The 19178-nt window shown below is 51.0% G+C and overlaps 2 protein-coding genes across 5 annotated transcripts in view; both read right to left on the bottom strand.

The window, feature by feature from the left end:
* Window positions 1-4945: 4945 nt before the first annotated feature.
* LOC123628148 (protein FAM223B-like) lies at window positions 4946-5999 on the bottom strand. Its single transcript, XM_045537801.1, has 2 exons — window positions 5389-5999; window positions 4946-5241 (listed from the first exon to the last, which is right to left on the bottom strand). The coding sequence occupies exons 1-2, from the start codon at window positions 5548-5550 to the stop codon at window positions 5131-5133; spliced, it is 273 nt and encodes a 90-aa protein (XP_045393757.1). The 5' UTR covers window positions 5551-5999; the 3' UTR covers window positions 4946-5130.
* Window positions 6000-8391: 2392 nt separating this feature from the next.
* The window catches only part of IKBKG (inhibitor of nuclear factor kappa B kinase regulatory subunit gamma), a 22759-nt gene continuing 11972 nt past the window's right edge, over window positions 8392-19178 (bottom strand). For all 4 annotated transcript variants that reach the window (XM_045538261.1, XM_045538262.1, XM_045538263.1 and 1 more), the window contains exons 3-10: window positions 18670-18881; window positions 16516-16634; window positions 14783-14935; window positions 14046-14142; window positions 12813-12956; window positions 12411-12553; window positions 12122-12183; window positions 8392-11854 (exon numbers count right to left, since the gene is read on the bottom strand). In XM_045538261.1, coding sequence (XP_045394217.1) covers window positions 11715-11854; window positions 12122-12183; window positions 12411-12553; window positions 12813-12956; window positions 14046-14142; window positions 14783-14935; window positions 16516-16634; window positions 18670-18881 — 1070 coding nt within the window. In that variant the 3' untranslated portion in view covers window positions 8392-11714. The remainder of the gene's footprint in view (window positions 11855-12121; window positions 12184-12410; window positions 12554-12812; window positions 12957-14045; window positions 14143-14782; window positions 14936-16515; window positions 16635-18669; window positions 18882-19178) is intronic.

Here is a 19178-nt window from a genome sequence, read left to right as displayed (position 1 = left end):
TTTGGAGTTAGTTTTTTTATGTTGTGTGAGCAGAGGGTCCAACTTCACTTCTTTTGCACGAGGATGTCCAGTTGTCCCAGTACCATTTGTTGAAGAGACTATTCTTTCTCCCACTGAATGATCCTGACACCCTTGCTGAAAATCAATCAACCATAGAATAATGGGTTTATTTCTGGACTCTCAACTCTATTCCACTGCTCTATGTATCTATCCTTATACCGGTACCACACTGTATTGATTATTGTAGCTTTGTTATTAACATTAGTTTTCAAATCAGGACGTATGAGTCCTCCAACTTTCCTCATCCTTTTTCAATATTGTTTTGGCTATCCAGAGTCCCTTGCAGTTTCATATGAATTTTAAGATCAGCTTTTCCATTTGTGCAAAAAAAGCCATGGGGATTTTGATAGGGATTACATCAAAATGTGATAGTAGATCACTTTGGAGAGTATTGTTATCTTAACAATATTAAGTCTTTCAATCTGAACACTGATGTCTTTCTATTTAATTAGGTCTTCTTTAAATTCTTTCAGAGATGTTTTATAGTTTTCAGTGTGCAAGTCTTGCATCACCCTGATTAAATGTATTCCTAAGTATTTCATTCTTTTTGATGTTATTTTAAATAGAATTGTTTCTTAATCACATTTTGAATTGTTCATTGCTGGTATATAGAAACACAACCAATTTTTGCGTGTTGATCTTATATCCTGCAGTCTTGCTTAATTTGTTTATCAACCCTAATAGTTTTGTGTGTGTGTGTGTGTGAATTCCTTGGGATTTTTCTATATACAAGATCATGTTATCTGCAAATAGAGTTCTACCTCTTTCTTTCCAACATAGATGCTTTTTATTTCTTTTTGTTGCCAAATTGCCCTGGCTAGAACTTCCAGTACAATGTTGAATAGAAGAGGTGAAAGTGGGCTTCCTTTTCTTGCTCTTGATCTTAGAGGGAAAGTCATTGAGTATGATGTTAGCTGTGGGCTTTCATAAATGCCCTTCATTATGTTGAAGAAGTTCCCTTCTATTCCTAGCTTTCTGAGTGTTCAATCATGAAGGGGTGATGGATTTGGGCAAATGCTTTTTCTGAATTGATTGGGATGATTATGTGGGGTTTTTTCCTTCATTCTATTCATGTGGTGTGTTGCACTGACCGATTTTCATAGGTTAAACCCCCCTTGCTCTTTCCTGGGATAAATCACACTTGGTCATGATGCATAAGCCTTTTAATATGCTGTTCAATTCAGTTTACTAGTATTTTGTTGAGGATTTTTACATCTAAATTCATAAGGGATATTGGTCTATAGTTTTCTTGTGATATCTTTGTCTAGCTTGGTATCAAGGTAATGTGGCCTCATAGAATGAGTTAAGAAGTATTTCCTCCTCTCTCATTATTTGGTAGAGTTTGACAAGTACTAGTATTAGTTCTTCTTTAAATATTTGGTAGAATTCACCAGTGAAGCCATCTGGTGCAGCATTTTTCCTTATTGGGAAGTTTTTGATTACTAATTTAATCTCTTTACCTGTTATACATCTGCTGAGATTTTCTATTTCTTCTTTTCTTCAGCTTTATTGAGATATAATTGACAGGGCTGGGCACTGGGCCGTGGCGCTCCTGCTCACTGGCTCCCAACCGTCTGCCCACAGCCTGGCATGGACCCCAACAGCCACTGCCCTCTGGTTTCCAGTCACTTGGATTATGGCCACTTGGTAATTTAATGGGTCTTGATTTTCTTGGAGTGGCTCATCTTGGGTATTTCTTAAGTGCCAATGTGCCTGTGGTCTCAGGCCAGCTGTGTGTGAGACTTTTTTTTTCTTGAATGTGGAATTCTCAAGAGCGCTCCTGGAGAAATGTTGGTAGAGTTCTACAAAAATGCTTTGTAGTCAAATCACCCCCAACTCCACAGCCCCATGGAACCAAAGATCTGCTTTCTGACACTAGATTAGATTTGCCTGTTCTAGAATCTTATATAAATGGAAGCATACAGTACCTACTCTTCAGTAATCAAAAGGAGAACCAATAAACATCAGTGTTTGCCCTAGCACCCAAAACAGTGATTGGAACATAGTAGGTATTCACCAAGTATTTAGTGAGTGAATGAGTAAAGAAATAAATAGGTATGATTCTTAAGTTCCCTTCAGAGGGAACCTGTAGGAGCAGGAGCTGTGAGCTGGCTGTGTCCTTGATGCTGAGCGAGTGTGGACAAAGGAAAGCCAAGTCCGAGCTGGCGGAAAGCCGTCTGGGCAGCACCCGAGAGGCTGAAGTAAACAGCCATGTCTCCAGTGACTGCAGTCACGTACAAGGCCTGGGAATGTTCTTTGAACAGAGCATTCTCAAAATATAGAGACTGGGGAGTAAACGGCCATCTGTTTCCTGCCCTTGAGTTCCCTCGTTCCCTCTTGAGTTGTGAGAATAAAAACAATGTGCGCACCAAGGACGCGGCTCTTTGCTCTTAGAAGCATCGAGTCCCCCGTGCCCATTTGTCCTGATAATTGGCTACTTTGTCTTCATTTCCGTGGCACTGCTTGGTTTGGGGTTCCCTGTGCTGAGCTGGACTCAGCAGGAACCATTTAAAGTCCACAGCATTGGTGCCAGCTGCTACTGGGTTACCATTGCTTTGAAGCCTTTTGAGCAGACAAAGAAAGGAAACATGTATTTTTAGAAAGAGAAAAATTCAGTTCATGCTGATGTTTCCAATTCAGATTTAAAGTTACACAGTTTTTACTTCTTGGATATATATTAAGTCACTTTTTTTTTTTGAGACAGAGTCCCACTCTGTTGCCCAGGCTAGAGTGAGTGCCGTGCCATCAGCCTAGCTCACAGCAACCTCAAACTCCTGGGCTCAAGCGATCCTCCTGCCTCAGCCTCCCGAGTAGCTGGGACTACAGGCATGTGCCACCATGGCCGGCTAATTTTTTCTATGTATATTTTTAGTTGTCCAGCTAATTTTTTGTAGTTTTAGTAGAGACAGGGTCTTGCTCTTGCTCAGGCTAGTCTTGAACTCCTGAACTCAAATGATCCACCTGCCTTGGCCTCACAGAGTGCTAGGATTACAGGCGTGAGCCACCACACTTGGCCTTAAGCCACTTTTTATAGTTTCCTATTCCCTGCAGATATTTTCAAGCTTTTTTCTTTCAACTTTTAAGTTCAGTTGTTCTGCCATCTGTGTTTGATGGTTCCAGAATCTGAAGTCTTTGTCTCATTGTACTTTTCCTGCTCATGGAACCTTGTCTCATGTGTGCTTAGTTATTTTTTACTGTGTACTGCCCATTGTCCTTAAGAAAAATTTTCTGCAAATTATTTGGGGCTAGAATTAAGATGCTATTCTCCAGAGAGCTGTGCTTGCCTTTGCCAGGCACCTAATGGGATTGCTGTGGGTTGAATTCATCCCCCAGAAAGATACGTTGAAGTCCTAACCCCCGGGTGCCTGTGAATGTGTCCCGATTTGGAAATAGGGTCTTTGCAGATGTAATCAAGTTAAGATAAGGTCACACCAGATTAGGGTGGGCACTAAACAAATACGACCAGTGTCCATATAAGAGAAAGAGGCAGACACACAAGGAAGACAGCCATGTGAAGACAGAGGCAGAAATTGAAATGATGCATCCGCGGGCCAGTGAGCACCGCCGATCTCCAGCCATCACCAGAAGCCAGGGGCGAGGCCGGGAACACATACTCCCACGGAGTTACCAGTCAGAACCGACGCCACTAACAGCTGAATTTCAGACTTCTGGCCTCCAAAAACATGAAAGAGTCGATTTCTATTGTTTTAAGCCACCCAGTTTGTGGTAATTTGTTATGGCAGCCCTAGGAAACTAATACAGATACTATCGGCCCAGGACCACTTATGACTTCAGGCTCCCACACGGAAGCCCCAGACTGCACGTCTGCACACAGCCTGGCCCTTACCCAAAAGTTTGCAGATGGGTGTTTTTCCTTTCTTTCCTCTCACCTCCTGTTTCCCTGCAGTCCCCAGGGCTGGGGTAAGGTGAGTTTACTTAATGTAGGGGCCACTATTCAACTCCCCACACCTTAGGAAGGCTTTGGGCCTTGCCTGCTAGCTCCCTTCTCCGGATGGCCTCCGAAGCCAAAATCCAAGTTTGCCAATATCCTTGGCACAAAAGCTGCTTCTGTAGTTTACTTCTTCTCCAACTCCCACTTCCTCTTAGATTTTGTTCTCATATTGGCTCTCAATTGCTTTTAACAAGAGTTTTTAAATATTTAATGTATCGTTTGTAGTTATTTCCGACAGAAATATTTGTCTTAATACCACCCACCATTATCAGAAACAGATGGCTTGTTCTGCAATATTTTTTAAGAGGGACAGACCGACCTTCACTCTGGCCACCATGCCCTAGCTGTTGGGGGGAAGACTTATTTCCAGTTATAACAGACATCTGTCCACTGTGGCTCTGCCAGACTGAGAAATCAGACTCCACTCCTGCCCTCAGGCCTGCGACACTTGGAACGAATGGGACTGATGGAGTTCATGGAAAGCTGCTATCCCAGGGTCTCCCTGCGTCCCGACTTGCCAGTACCTACCACACTTGCCAACTGAGCTCTGTTCCGCCAAGGATGCAATGACGTCTGTCAGTTGCCTGCCCCATCCTGACACACACACACTCTTTGCATGGTTGGCCTCTGAATGACCACAGAAAAAGCAGGCTTGGCTGAGTAGAGGAGCAGCTAGTAGTTCTCTGGTTCACCCAACCCTGGGTCTCTGAGGGAAGGCCGGAGCAGGGTCACTCTGTTTCATGAGACCGTCAGTCATCCATTCTCCCCTCCAATTTTACTGCCTTATCGCTAATGGCAATAGCACCAAGAGCCTATCAAAAGGTCACCTGTCAAATGCAGCTTTGGGAGAGGGCGTAAATGTTCATCTTTTTCTGTGTCTTCATTTGCATTTTCATGAGAGCCAAAAGAGACTGCATAGGGCTCTTAGACATTTTTTCTTTTTTTATTTTAATGCAGAGAGAAGACAACATTTTTAAAATAACAACTTTGTTAATTCACATGCTGTACAAGTCACTCACCTAAAGTGTACAAGTCAGTGATTTTTTAGTATATTCACAGATACGTGCAACATCACCACAACCATTTCAGGACATTCGCATTGTCCCAGAAGAAACCCCTTACCCATTAGCAGTCACTGCCCATATTCCCCCAACTCCTCCAGCCCTAGGCAACCACCAATCAACCTTCCGTAGACACCATTTTAAAGTCTTATTTAGAGGACTTAAAATCTAATGGAAATCCAGTTTGGGGGATGGCTTATATTTTTCCCCCAAATACTCTGTGTTTCCAAAGGGGACACGGTTTAAACTGGAATTGCTTTTACGTTTCCCTTCTACCATGGGCCAGGCACTGCCCTCAGTGCATTAGATGTGTCCTTTCACCAGTAACCGCAGCACACAGATGGCTCTGCCCACCTTACAGATGAGGAAACTGTAGCTGAGAGAGATTATTAAGTAAGGGGCAGAGCACAATTCGTTCATGTACCCCCAGAGTCTGTGTTCTTGCTTATACATTATAAGGCCAACATAACTATCCATCCAAATTCTCAAAAAAATTAAAAATAAAAAAGCTCATAGGAGATCCCCCCAAGTTAGTCACCATGGTCTCTAAAAGAGGTTTTCAGTTCTATCACAGTAAGGCAGCAATTTCTACCAAGCACCATTTATGGTGACAGGGTGATGTCTGCAAAAAAATGACAGAGGAGCCCTAATGGAGGGAGCTTCAAGACAAGCTGAGGCCACAAATAAACATGTGCTGAGTGTTGCCGTTCGGAGCATTATTCCAGGGAATTCTGCCCAACTGAGCTGGAGGAGGCCTCCGTTCTCCCGTGGGTGGAGGGGGAGAGAAAACAAAACAAAAAAAGTGAGGCCATGTCAGGAATTAAAACAGGGCAATGTGAGGCCGGGCACGCTGACTCACGCCTGTAATCCTAGCACTCTGGGAGGCCGAGGTGGGCGGATCGTTTGAGCTCAGGAGTTCGAGACCATCCTGAGCAAGAGCGAGACTCCATCTCTACTAAAAATAGAAAGAAATTATATGGACAGCTAAATATATATATATATAATCAGCCAGGCATGGTGGTGCATGCCTGTAGTCCCAGCTACTCGGGAGGCTGAGGCAGTAGGATCGCTTGAGCCCAGGAGTTTGAGGTTGCTGTGAGCTAGGCTGACTCTAGGGCACTCACTCTAGCCTGGGCAACAGAGTGAGACTCCGTCTCAAAAAAAAATAAAATAAAACAGGGCAATGTGATTTAGGATGAGCACTTTAGATGAAGGAGGTGATGTTTAAACTTAGAGCTGAATGACAAAAACACATCAGCCATGCAAAGATGAGGGGACAAAGGCCTTCAGACACACAAGGGTTGTGTGTTCGAGGAAGGGCAAAAGGGCCAGAGGGACGGAAATGAGGTGCACGCAGCATGTGGGCTCTGCCGGCCAGGCTACGGGTGGAGTCTGGGTTTCTAGAGCAACAGAAGGCCACTGGAGGGTTCAGCAAAGGAGAAACACGTTTACTGGGTAACACTGGCTGCCATGTGAAGAACGGATCACAGGGAGCCTACAGTCTCAGGTGTGAAACCAAGGAGGTCACCACAGTCTAGGCACAAGATAAAGGGACTCAGGAGACGGGGTGAACAAAATGGCTGATGGCTGGCTCCAATGGGTGACAGCAAGAGGAATCAAGGGTGACGAGGCTTTTGGCTTAAGCAACTGGTTACGCTGGGCCATCTAGCAAGATGGGGACTAGGGAACAGAAAGGGCAGAGTTGGAGGGAGAGGCTAAAAGTCCAGTTAGAGTTTGGACAGGCTAGTGTAGATGCCACGCTCACTTTCACAAAGGAACAGATCAGGGCTGGAGATGGAAATTAATGTCATCAGCATCGAGGCCTTGAGACTGGACGATATCACCAAGGGAGAGTGTCTGGGCAGGGAGAAGAGAACCCAGGACTAAGCTCAGAGACTTGAAAAGCCAGCAAGGAGCGGCCAGGGGGCAGGAGGAGCAGACAAGGATGGCACGAACACGCCATTCAAACCCCTGCACTAAGATACTTGACCAAACTTTAACAAGGCTCCTGGAACCCTAAGGCCACATCCCTGGGGTGCCCCAGCCCCCTTTTGAGTTCCCGTCTGGGAACACTCAGGGTTGTCAGAAGAATGTACTATTCCCTCTGGCCAGCACCTGATACGGGACCCTGAACTCCACTTCTTAGAACATTCACTAAAAAGGGCTCCCAGCTGTGAATGCCTGCCCTGTCCCTTTGAGATGTCTGTGTATCGCCTACAACCCACCAGTGTCTTTCTCAAGGACCCGAGAGCCATCGGGAAGGGTAGGGCCCCGTCTGCCAGTCTGCCAGTCGCCATGGGAGGGCAGGGTCCTAACGTCCATAAACAGCTGGCTTCACTGCATGGACGCTGACCCACCTTTGTCATTTTTCACTTGAGCCTCCACTCAGCCCCCACTCAACCCCTTCATTCTCCCTGTAAAACACCCAGTCCCCCCTGCACACATCGGAATGGAGCTCAGCTCTGCCCCTACTGCCAATAGTTACTGAATGAAATCTGTTTTCAAGGCTTTAATGAATGCCTGCCTTTATCTTTGACACTGGTGTCCTCATAAAGAGAACAGACACAGAGGCACGCAGGGAGGAGGCCACATGACCACAGAGGCAGAGACCGGACAGATGCAGCTGCAAGCCAGCGAGGACTGCCGGCAGCCCTGGAACCCACCCTGCCAATACCTTGATCTTGGGACTTCTGGCATTCAGAACCAGGAGATGATAAATTTCTGTTGCTTAAGCTCCCAGTTTGCGGTATTTTGTTACAGCAGCCACAGGAAATGCTGGCCCCACGGAAACCTTGAGTCAACCCGTTGCACCATTCCTTGATGAGCGATTGTATTAACGGCGAGCTCTTCTCAGCCACCGACAGACAAAACCTCAGAGCTGTATTAACATCAGAAAAGCTTTGTAGGAAGATATATTTTCTATGTATAAAAGTAATGAATGCAAATTATAGGCATTTAGAAAATACATAGGCCAGGCGCAGTGGCTCACGCCTGTAATCCTAGCACTCTGGGAGGCCGAGGCGGGTGGATCGCTCGAGGTCAGGAGTTCGAGGCGAGCCTGAGCAAGAGTGAGACCCCGTCTCTACTAAAAATAGAAAGAAATTATCTGGCCAACTAAAATATATATATAGAAAAAATTAGCCGGGCATGGTGGTGCATGCCTGTAGTCCCAGCTACTCGGGAGGCTGAGGCAGTAGGATCGCTTGAGCCCAGGAGTTTGAGGTTGCTGTGAGCTAGGCTGATGCCACGGCACTCACTCTAGCCCAGGCAAGAGCGAGACTCTGTCTCAAAAAAAAAGAAAAAAAGAAAATACATAAATACATAACAAAAACTTTTAATTACCAGTAACCCAGCCACCCACATCCATCCACGTTAGCAGCTTTTACTTCTTTATACATAACCCTGTCTCCCGGCCTATCCATGCCAACACGCCACGGCACGTATTCCATGTGACAGGATGTTCAAGGTGCTGGCTGCGCAGTGCCGCGTCGTCAGGGGCACAGCCTCTCACCTCACGCCAGCCGCGGGGCTCCCAGTGCTGCCACTGCAGTGCACGCCAGTAACGCTTAGGGTTAAAGGGGCCGAGGACACTTCCTAAGTGGTTGTTCTATCCCACCAAACAGCCCCCTCAGAAGGGGCAGACATCACAAAGCCTGTGCCCTGCCCATTGCCAGCAGGGCGTCATATGTAGGGCTTCATTTGTTGCTATTTTGACATCATTTTTTGCTTACTGTTGGAGTTTGTGTTTTAGTTACTAGTGAGGGTGAAGTGCTTTCTTACTGTGCCTATTGGTCGCCTGCATTTCTCTTGTGCATTGAGCGGCAGGAGGGGGACGTGGATGAACGGGGATGTGACCATGTGACCACAGGCTCCAGGTGGGATGTCCTTCTAGCTGTGGGGATAGTGGGGCCACAGCTAAGGCAGGCAGGCTGGTTCCCTCCTGAGAGGAATCCAGTTCCGTCCTGGGAAGAATCCGGCCAGTTGTTCTGGAAGCCCAATCTAAGCAAAGCTGGAAAGGAAGCAAGCAGAATGCCCCACTTCTGGGCAAATGGTACGGTTTCACATCCTTGGTGTGTAATGTACAATCAACTCTATACTGTGCAAACGAGAGAGGGGAGGCAGGCAGCAAGGGCGCCCAGCCTCTGGGAAGGGCACTGAGTCTCAATTGGTCCAGGGGGCCCAAGCACAAGCGTTCCTCCAGCTCCCAGATGCTACTGCTGCGCGGGCCACGTGGAAAAGTTCCTCAGGAGAACAACTGCTTCTCTCGCCGCTCCCAGGTCTCATCTTTCTTTCTAAGCTCCTTTCGGAAGACGGTGCTTGTCAGAGAAGGGCTCCCACGTGCCTCAGTTCACCCTCTTGAGAAGTGTGAAGGCCGCTCATACAGTCAGTGGTCATTACCCGGGATGCAGGCGGTCCAACAGCAGCTACCTACTGGGAGAGCCAACCCAGCTCTCCCACCCATGCCTGCTGGCCCCGGCAGGAGTGCCCACCTGGAGACAAGATGTCCTCATGCCTGCAAGAGCCTACCCCACACCAAACTCTATAGCCCAGCAGCCACCATTACCCTGGGGACTGAGTTCCTCTAGCAGAGCTGCAGGTCCCAGATGCACCTCCATTCAGGCTCCAACTGCCCTAATCTGTGGGCTCTGGGTTGAATGGTGGCCCCGAAAAGACAGGTACAAATCCTAACCCCCAAAGCTTGTGAATGAGACCTCATCTGGGACGAGGATCTCTCCAGCTGCAATGAAGGTTAAGGATCTGCACGTGAGGAGCTCATCCTGCATTACTGGGTGGGCCCCAACCCAGTGGCAGGTGCCCTTGTAAGACACAGAAGAGAAGACACCGGCAGACGAAGAGGAAGAGGCCATGTGACCACAGAGGCAGAGACTGGAGTGACGGGTCTACCAGCCAGGGAACACCAAGGATCACCAGCAACCACTAGGAGCTAGCAGACAGGCCTGGATCTGATTCTCTCTCAGAGTCTGCAGAAGAAACCAACCTTGCTAACAGCTTGATTTCACGCTACTGGCTTCCAAAACTGTGGAAGAACGCGTTCCTGTTGTTTTAAGCCACCAAGTTTGTGGTGTTTTGTTACAGCAGCCGTAGGACACCCCTACACTCTCCTTATAAAAGAATTAAAAGTGCTTTTGTAGAAAAATTGCAGGATTAGGATTTAAATACAGCATCCCTGAGCAGAGAACCTGCCCATGCCTTTAACGTTTTCCCGAAGATTAATCTGATAGACACCCGCCTTTAGGAAATGGAAAAGTCACTCCTCACCCCCTGCAGATGCTGAGAAAGCCCCCAGCCCAGGCTTATTTTTAGAATGTCTTACATTCTAATTCTAGTCAGCCCTCTCACAGCCCAATAGCAGGAAGTCCTGTGAGAAAGCCCAGAGAGAGAATCACAACATCCCATTCCCAACCAGGGAGCTCAGAGCAGGGCGGGAAGGAGGATGGAGGCAGCGCGGGGTCAGTGATGTGCACGCGCTGCATCCTCTCTCAACTTCGCACGTCATTCCCCGACTACAACTGCAGGGTTAATGCCCATGGCTTTCACATCCTAGGAAATGTCCAGAACCTTGCAAAACAAGTGAAGAGTCCTCTGTCCTTTGTAAGATGCCATTCACTGCAAACTGGCTTCCAGGAAAAAAAAATGGATAAATTTGACTACATAAAGATAAAAATTTCAAGGCCAAAAAACAACAGTAGCAAAGTCAAAGTGGGAAAAGTCTATCACAGGCAAAAGCTAATCCTGCTGATGAACAAAGAGCTCCTAAACAGTGAGGAACAAAAGATAACAACCCAGGACAGAAATGCGTAAGATACAAACAGCCCATTCACAGCAGAATTGAAAATGGCCCTTGATCCTCTGAAAAGATGCTTAAGCTCGCTCTCAATAGCAAAACTGCATACCTCGTGGACAGCAAAGATCCAAAGCCTTGCCCACCCCCCTCCTTGGCAAGGCCATGGGAACCAGGGGGCAGGGGCAAGAAACCAAGCTCCAGGCATCACCCACCCCAGGCATCACACACGCTTAGCAGTGCCACTTCCAAGAATCTATCCCAAAAATACACTGCAAGGATTTTCACCGCACCATTATTTATGAGAGCAAAAAGACTGAAAACAATCCAAATGTCCATCAATTGGGACTACTTAAATGCGCCAGGCTATGGCCACAAAATGGAACAGCACACTGCCCAAGACAAGCGCAACGGTGTGCGTGGTAAGAGCGCAGCACGCCTGGAGCACAGGAGAGGGTGAGGCGGCAGCCGGTGGGAGGAGGAGCTGCTGCCCAGCTCTGCGTGCGGGCGCAGCTCTCCCTGAGAGCCCCTGGCCTCCATTCTGGACTTCCTGGGTGGGGGGTGGAAGGACGGGGAGGGATTAGCCCCTGCAGGCAAGCGGCTCAAGCAGACAGAATGGAACAAAGAGAGCAGAGCATCAGGCCCAACCTAAGAGAGGTGGCTGAGCAGGCCAACAGGGCTGAAGCATAAAGCCCTGCAGCCAACTCCTAGGGCGTTAAAGCAGTGGCCCGCTCTTTGTCACCTGGCCCTTAATCGTAGACTAGGCAGGTGGGAGAGGAAAGCAGAGACTGCATGGTCCTGGGCGTGTCATCTGCAGGTGGCCTTGTGCTCGCTGGCCCTACTCAATGCACTCCATGACATGTATCTGCAGGGTGTCCATATCGGGAGCCTGATACTGGCACTTGGGACAGCAGAAGTCGGGCGGCTCCTCGGGGGGGCCTCTCCTCTGGCTGGGCAGGGCCTGGTGAAAGGAGTGGGCTGGGAAAAGACAACAGGCGGCGCCAGCTGTATGGGCTTCATGCATGTCCCAGGTACAGGTCAGAGGGAAGGGGAGGACGGAGAGGCAGTGAGACTTGAAAGGACTGTCTATTTGACTACAAGGGTTACCAACCACGTGAGACCAGGAGCCACCACTACTGCCTCAGAGCAGGGGGCACTGAGCGGGGGGATGGCCAGTACCAGCTCCTGCCGTCAAGGCTCTGGAGCATCCTCCCCACCTACCTCCTCCTGCTGTCGCTCACTCACCTGGCGCGGGGGGCAACGGGGCCTGGGACACCTCTATGTGCCGCTTCCTCATATCCTCAATCCTTTGAAAACAGAAACTGTCCGATCAAAACATGCATTTCTGTAAAGCTCCTAGCTGCGCTAGCGTGAGAAAAGCTGTTAGGAGGACAGGCCCCCAGAAGAGAGGAGAGGAAGGGAAGTGCAGCAAGCCCTAACCTGGAATGCCAGGAGCCATCGGTCTCCTGTGGTTACCACTGCTGAGCCCCAGCGCTGTGCCCGCTGCCCGTGAGGCACGCTCTCAGAGGCCCACCTGGCCGACTCCTGACAGCTGGCCTTCAACTTGGAGTACTCCCGCTGCAGCTGCTCCAGCTGCTCCTGCAGAAGCTCCTTCTTTTCAGCCAGCTTCTCCCGGGCCTGCCTCTCAGCCTGGAAGTCCGCCTTGTAGATATCCGCCTAGCAAACGCAGGAGAACGGGATGTGCCTGCCGTCCAGCCGCCACCGCCAGAGGCACTCTATGCTGGGCAGCGGGGGGACGAAGCAGAGGCCACTCCTGCCCTCCCAGAGCCCACGGCGGCAAGTGACCCTAGGTGCACTGAGAGGTCAAGGAACAGCACAGGGGGCTCGGAAAGCTTATAAGAAGCCACCGCAAAATGATGCCAAAGAGATGTGCCAGGTCCCAGTGCCAAGGCAAACCACAGAGGAGGGCCCTCACCTGGGCCTTCAGGACCGGAACAGTCTCCATCACAATCTTGTGCTGCTCGGCCTCTTCCTTCAGCTTGTCGATCACTTCCTGTTTGGCCACCAGGGCCTCTTCGGCCTGCTGGAGCCGCTGCTTGAGGTCTTCCAGCTGGATTCCCTAAAGACGGGCGAGGGGCAGCTGACGGAGCCTCACCGGCCCAGGGCGGGGCTGGGCCACCTCCCGGGCAGGCTGCTGCTCCGGATGAGGAGAACGGAGAAGGACAAATGAGTAGCCCTGGCCGAGGTGAGCTGCGGCGACGCCAGCCCCTCGCTTTAGGAGCCCATCACAGGACCTCAGTGTGCACAGGGAGAACGCTGCATCCTGTCACGGCCCACAAGGACAGAAGAAATGCTGAGGTTCCTCTCAGGACATAGAAGAATCTTGGGACTGATGGGACCTCTCAGGTCATCTGGCACAACCTCCTACCCAAGGAGACATTCCCTCCACAGAATCCCAGCTGAAGGGACAGGGGCCACACTCACTCCCGTGGCTGCCCACACACAGTGAGCCAGTCCCACGCACCAACCCTCCGCCAGCTGTGTGCCCAGCACATACACACTGCTCCTGCCACTCCACCACGTGGCCAAAGGGCTGCCCACCCCACACGCATCCCCCGCCACACACACCCCACCGACACTTCCCTCCAGAGAGCACGTGGCCAGTTGTACAACCAGCTCTTACTCATGTGACCTGCTTTCACGCTTCATCCTTATACGTCTCCTCTAGGTAAATTCACAGTCAACAATGTCCTTCTTAAAATGTGACCACTATAAATCACACCCAGTTTAGGTCTCATGAGGACAAACTAGAAAAGGGCTCCCAGTGCCTTTTCACACTGGGATGGAAATGTTACCCGGCCTTACCTTGGCTCAGGGAAAACGGAGCCAGATGGTGTTGGGTGGCAGGAGGGGACGTCCATGGAGACAATCATGTCCCCAGGCTCATGGAAAGAGCATCCCAAGGCCCTGGCCCAGCCAACCATGGGGGTAGCCTGCCGATGTGGCTGAGAGCATCCCAAATGTCCCCGCCTCCCCACGGTCTCCCCTGAACTGTCACAGCTGCAGGCATGACAAAGGGTTAGAAGTTAAATATGCCTCCCAGAGGCCAATTCTGTCAAGTCTCAGGGCTCATAGTCTTCTCTGTCCCCAAGGGTGCAGGGAGAAGAGGCAAGGCCGGCTCTGGCCAGCCCCGGCTGGCCATACTCACTCGCTTTCGCTCGCTGCTCGCCACGCTGCTCTTGATGTGGTTGTCATACTCTTGGAAAAGCTGGTGATAGGCCACCTGCAACTGGGCCAGCTTCCGCCTGAGGAAAAGGAGCTTTCTCTGGAGAAACCACCGTGTCCCAGGCCAGCCACTGCTTTGCCCACTCCTAATTCTACACTCGTCCTTCCTGTCACAATCCTGGAACGGGGGCTTCCGAGGCCACATGTGGACTCCTGAGGCCATCAACCCTGAGGCTTTGCTGACTGTCAGTACTACTGCAATTGGACTGGTTGCTAAATAGTTAATATCACTTTCCCTGGAGCTAACATTTTTAAATGTTTATAATAAAATGGAACCATCCTGCATGCTTCACAAATGTCAACTTCATGAAAAACTCAGAAAGGCAGGGGGATTATTCTAGAGTAAGGGAGATCCAAAAGGCATGCCAAGGAAAGGATCTTGAGTTCCTGGATCAGATACTGGTATAAGGGTTTTTAAGGACACATGTGGGACACACGGTGAGATACAAATGTGAACTGGATACCAGATAACATTGTACCAAAGACGAACTGCCTGGGTGTGATAATGGTCGACTTTACCATTAGCAAGGCCAAGGGATGGCATCGGCCCTTGCCCATAGCCAGTCTCTAAAAGGACTCCCCAGAAGGCAGAAGAAAGCTACGGGCAATCTGGTGCCACCCGCTCCCCCGTCGCCCTGGCCCACTTCCCGGCAGACTCACTTCTCCTCCGAGGCGGCCTGGCGCTCCATGCGTAGCGCAGCCTCCACGCTCTGGTTCTGCATGCGCAGCTGGTCCACCTGCACGCTGTGCTGCTGCTGCAGTGCCTCGCGCTCGCTCTCCAGCTGCCTGGCCTGCTCGCTGGCTGCCCGGGCCCTGGCACAGGGACGGGAGAACACACTGAGGGCAGAAGGCAGGGGGGAGGGGAGGGGGGCTGCAAGTCGGGTGGATTCTGAAAATCCCGTGACTACAACCTGACTCCACACATCAGGGTGGAGGCACTGTCGCCAGACAGGGATTACCGCAGGGGGACAGGTGGAGGCAGCAGATAAGGAGCTCTGCTTCAATGTAGGGGCCCAGAAGACACCCAAGTACAGATGGCAAGGAAGCCTGGGAGCCAGCACCTCACAGCTCCCTTAACACATTAACTGCCATGTGAGTTGTATTTAAGTCACGCTAGTTTTGAGCCCGGGGCCTCGTGAAACAAAACCTGGGCAAAACCCTGCAGTTGATTCATGAAAATCTGACTTGTTGATGTTCTTCTTATTACAATTAATATTGACAAATTAATTCTAAAAATGCGTGTTAAATGAATAGAAGTCAATAAATTTCATTTTTCGTTAAATTAGAAGGATTGTTTTGTTTTCCAAGTTTTTACTCTATTTTCATAATAAAACACTGTGGCCCCAAGGAAAAAGTTTTTTTCTGATGTGGCAGTCAGTGTGTTAATCCGCCTTCCACAGCCCCCACTGCAGGGGTGATGGTGGGTGCTTCTCTGTGGACCTGGGGTGGCCTCAGGCCACAGGTAGACGGGGCCCTTCACCAGTCACCCCAACTCCGCCTGGCTGGCCTGGCTGCCTGGCTCTCTCCCCTCCATGCCTTCACTCACGCTGCCCCCCAACCCTGCCCGGCCCTCTCTGCCCGTCAAAGCCCGAGCCAAGCTCCCCTCCCTTTCACGGGAAGGCTCCCCGAGGACTGCCCCAAGCGCACCCTGACCACGTACCGTGCTGGGATGGCTGGGGCCACCCCTGTCGGCTGGCCCAGCTGTCTGGAGGGCAGCAGCTGGGTGGTATGAGAACCGCAGAAACCTTCATGCTCTTGGACCCAATGATCCCACTTATAAAAACCAAGACCCTTTTGCAAAAGAGAATCACTGCCAAGCCTGAGGCTGCTGGCTTGCAAGGTTGGCCCTTGGCTGGTGCAAGTTCCCTCCACTGCTGTGACACTTTCCCTACTGATGAGGGTGGGCCCTGCACCTGGAATGTGGTTTATGCCAAGCACCTGCTCTCCTGCTGGGAGATGGGAATTTTGGTACATGCCCAGCAAAGGATACCAACATGACGAGACCTCAATAAATACCCGAGGTGCCAAGTTTCTAGCGAGCATCCCTGGGCAGAAACACCAAACGCCACCCATGGCTGCTGCCCTGGCAGGTCCTGCCACATGCCCTTTCCCTATGATCAACCTCGCTGTGGGGCAACTGCCAGGTCCTAAAAGTCCTTCCAGAAAACCATGCACTGTGGATGTGGTCCTGGAGCCCCTGAAATGCCTCCTAAAGAAATAATACAAACTCCAACAAAGGGTCAAAGCCCAGATCTCTCCCAACACCTGCTCTGACATCCGTAGGGTGTTCATGCAGCGTCCACGGAGGAATTCGCTGGAGGCCCATAAACCCACTTCATTCTTCTTGAAACCCTGGAAGTGGCCTCCATGGCAGGCTTTTTGTCCCCACTCACCTGCCCTCCAAAGCCTGTCGTTCCTTAGTGGCAGCCTCCAGGCAACTCTGGCTCTCTTGGAGCTCCCCCAGCAAGGATGTCACCTGGGCTTTCACGGAAGCCTTGTCCTCAGCCATCTGCTGTAGAAGAGAAAGCCACTCCTGTCAGCACTGCTTTCTCCTGACCTGCCACTCCGAATCCCGAAGCATGTGCACCCTGAGGGCTTCTCACCGGCCCTCAGCACCCCCAAAGCCAGGCACCCTAAGGCCTCACGAGCCCAGTGGCCACCTGACCCTCTCCAGTGCTCCACCTCGACCTGCCCAACTTCCCCCACTCATCTCATCCCTCACCTCCTGAAGCCGCCCAACCCCAGCAAGATAGCTGAAGCCATGGGAAGAGGTCGAGTCCTGAGAGCCCATGCCACCAGGCCACCAGGACCCCCTCCTGTCTCCTGCAGATGGGGCAACAAGAGACCACAGCGGGCCGAAGGAGCACAGAGATGCCCTGAGTCTCCTGAGGCTACCAACAGCTCGGCCACTGCCCTGGCAACTAGGCTGCGAGGACTGCACCTGGTGGCTTTGCGCTGTGCCCCAGCAGGGAATCTCAGCCTCTCTGAGACTCGGTGCAAAAGGAGGCAAGACACAGAGACAGGAAAGAAAATACAAGCTCTACTCCACAGGCCCCAGGGCCACAAGAAGGTGAGAGTTTTTGTAAAGCAAGAATGGATATTGAATTTTGTTAAACACTGAGAACTGCAAAAACTCTCAGCATGAACACGCCATTCAAACCCCTGCACCGTAAGACACTTGACCAAACTTTAACAAGGCTCCTGGAACCCTAAGGCCACATCCCTGGGATGCCCCAGCCCCCTTTTGAGTTCCCGTCTGGGAACACTCAGGGTTGTCAGAAGAATGTACTATTCCCTCTGGCCAGCACCTGATACGGGACCCTGAACTCCACTTCTTAGAACATTCACTAAAAAGGGCTCCCAGCTGTGAATGCCTGCCCTGTCCCTTTGAGATGTCTGTGTATCGCCTACAACCCACCAGTGTCTTTCTCAAGGACCCGAGAGCCATCGGGAAGGGTAGGCCCCCGTCTGCCAGTCGCCATGGGAGGGCAGGGTCCTAACGTCCATAAACAGCTGGCTTCACTGCATGGACGCTGACCCACCTTTGTCATTTTTCACTTGAGCCCCCACTCACCCCCTTCTCGACCCCCTCATTCTCCCTGTAAAACGCCCAGTCCCCCCTGCACACATCGGAATGGAGCTCAGCTCTCCCCCCTACTTTAAGCCCCCCAGTTTGTGGTATCTTGTTACAGCAGTTCTAGAAAACTCATACACTTCCCAAAATGGCAAACAAAGGCCTTAAGCCACCAATTCTCCCCATGTTGCCCCTCGCAGGCAACATGTCACCTTGACTACTGTCACCAGGATCGTGAGATCAGCCAAGCTTAGACAAAAAGGCTCTGAGACAGCCTCCTTCAGCAAACACTAAGCATGCTTTCCTTTGACGGTTCTGCAGTGTAGGGCCAACCCACAGGCCCGGGGGTCCGACCTGCTCCTGGAGGATAATCTCTAAGCCCCTGGAAAATCCTGCCTGATAGGCGTGTCTCGGCTTATAGCAGGGGCCTAGGACCCTGCCAGGTGGTCTACACCAATGACACGATTTGTGGGGGCGGCCTGAGCCACATGCTATCAGTGGGACCTCCGGGTGGCTGGCGCCTGTGTAGCCAGGTCAGCCCCGCGGGCGCTCCACGCCTACGTGACCCACCCCCAGTACAAAGCCTGGACACCACAGCCCAGGGGGAGCGTCCCTGGTTGGCAATACTCCACATGCGTTGGCACACATTGTGGCTCACACATCACTGCCGGGGACAGTCAAGCACTGTCCATTCACCTCCCCGGGAGAGGACACCCGGAAGCTCTCGCCTGGCCTCTGCTGGACCCCGCCCTCCGCACCTTGTACCTTTGCTGCTTTTAACCTGTGTCCTTTTGTTGCAATAAACTGTAACTGTCAGTGTGACGAATTTTCTGACTTCTGAGTCCTCCCAGCACAGTAGCTCTTGGGGACCCCTGACCACAAGTTCCCTCCTGGAATACTAGTGTCCCTGTAGGTTTTCAGAATGCAGGCAGCTGGTGGCACAGGTGGGGCTAGGCCCCCTGCTCCTGGCTACCTGCTGGCATCTCTTCAGGTGCTCCACCTCCTGCAGGGCCTGCTCCCTCTGCCTCCTCAGGTCGAGCTTCTCCAGGTTGAGTCTCTCCACCAGTCTCTTGGCCTCCTGGAATTTGTCCATGAGGAACTCCTTCTCTTTCCTCTGGCTGACTTGGAAATGCAACAGCTCCTCACAGCGCTCTCGCAGCATCTGGTTGCTCTGCCGGATGGCATCTGGCAGCAAAGGGGGAGACCAAAGGGAAGGTGAGCCTGAGGGTTAGGAGGTCAGAGGCCAGAAGCAGGTGCCCCCCATCCATAATGCTATCTAGTCTCTCACATGGATAGCAGGCTTCCAAACAGTCCCTTTTATGCTTTAAACACTTCCAAAATCAATTACACTAATTATATGCCTCTAAGTTTCTGCAAGGAAATACCAAACACACCAGCTTCACTTAAAAGTACGTGTTGGCCAGACGCGGTCCCTCACGCCTATAAGCCTAGCACTCTGGGAGGCCGAGGCGGGCAGACTGC

The sequence above is a fragment of the Lemur catta genome, chromosome X (assembly GCF_020740605.2).
Source record: "Lemur catta isolate mLemCat1 chromosome X, mLemCat1.pri, whole genome shotgun sequence".
Classification (NCBI taxonomy): domain Eukaryota; kingdom Metazoa; phylum Chordata; class Mammalia; order Primates; family Lemuridae; genus Lemur; species Lemur catta.
Note: the sequence above shows the minus strand (reverse complement) of the source record. Positions and strands in the feature narration are given on the sequence as shown.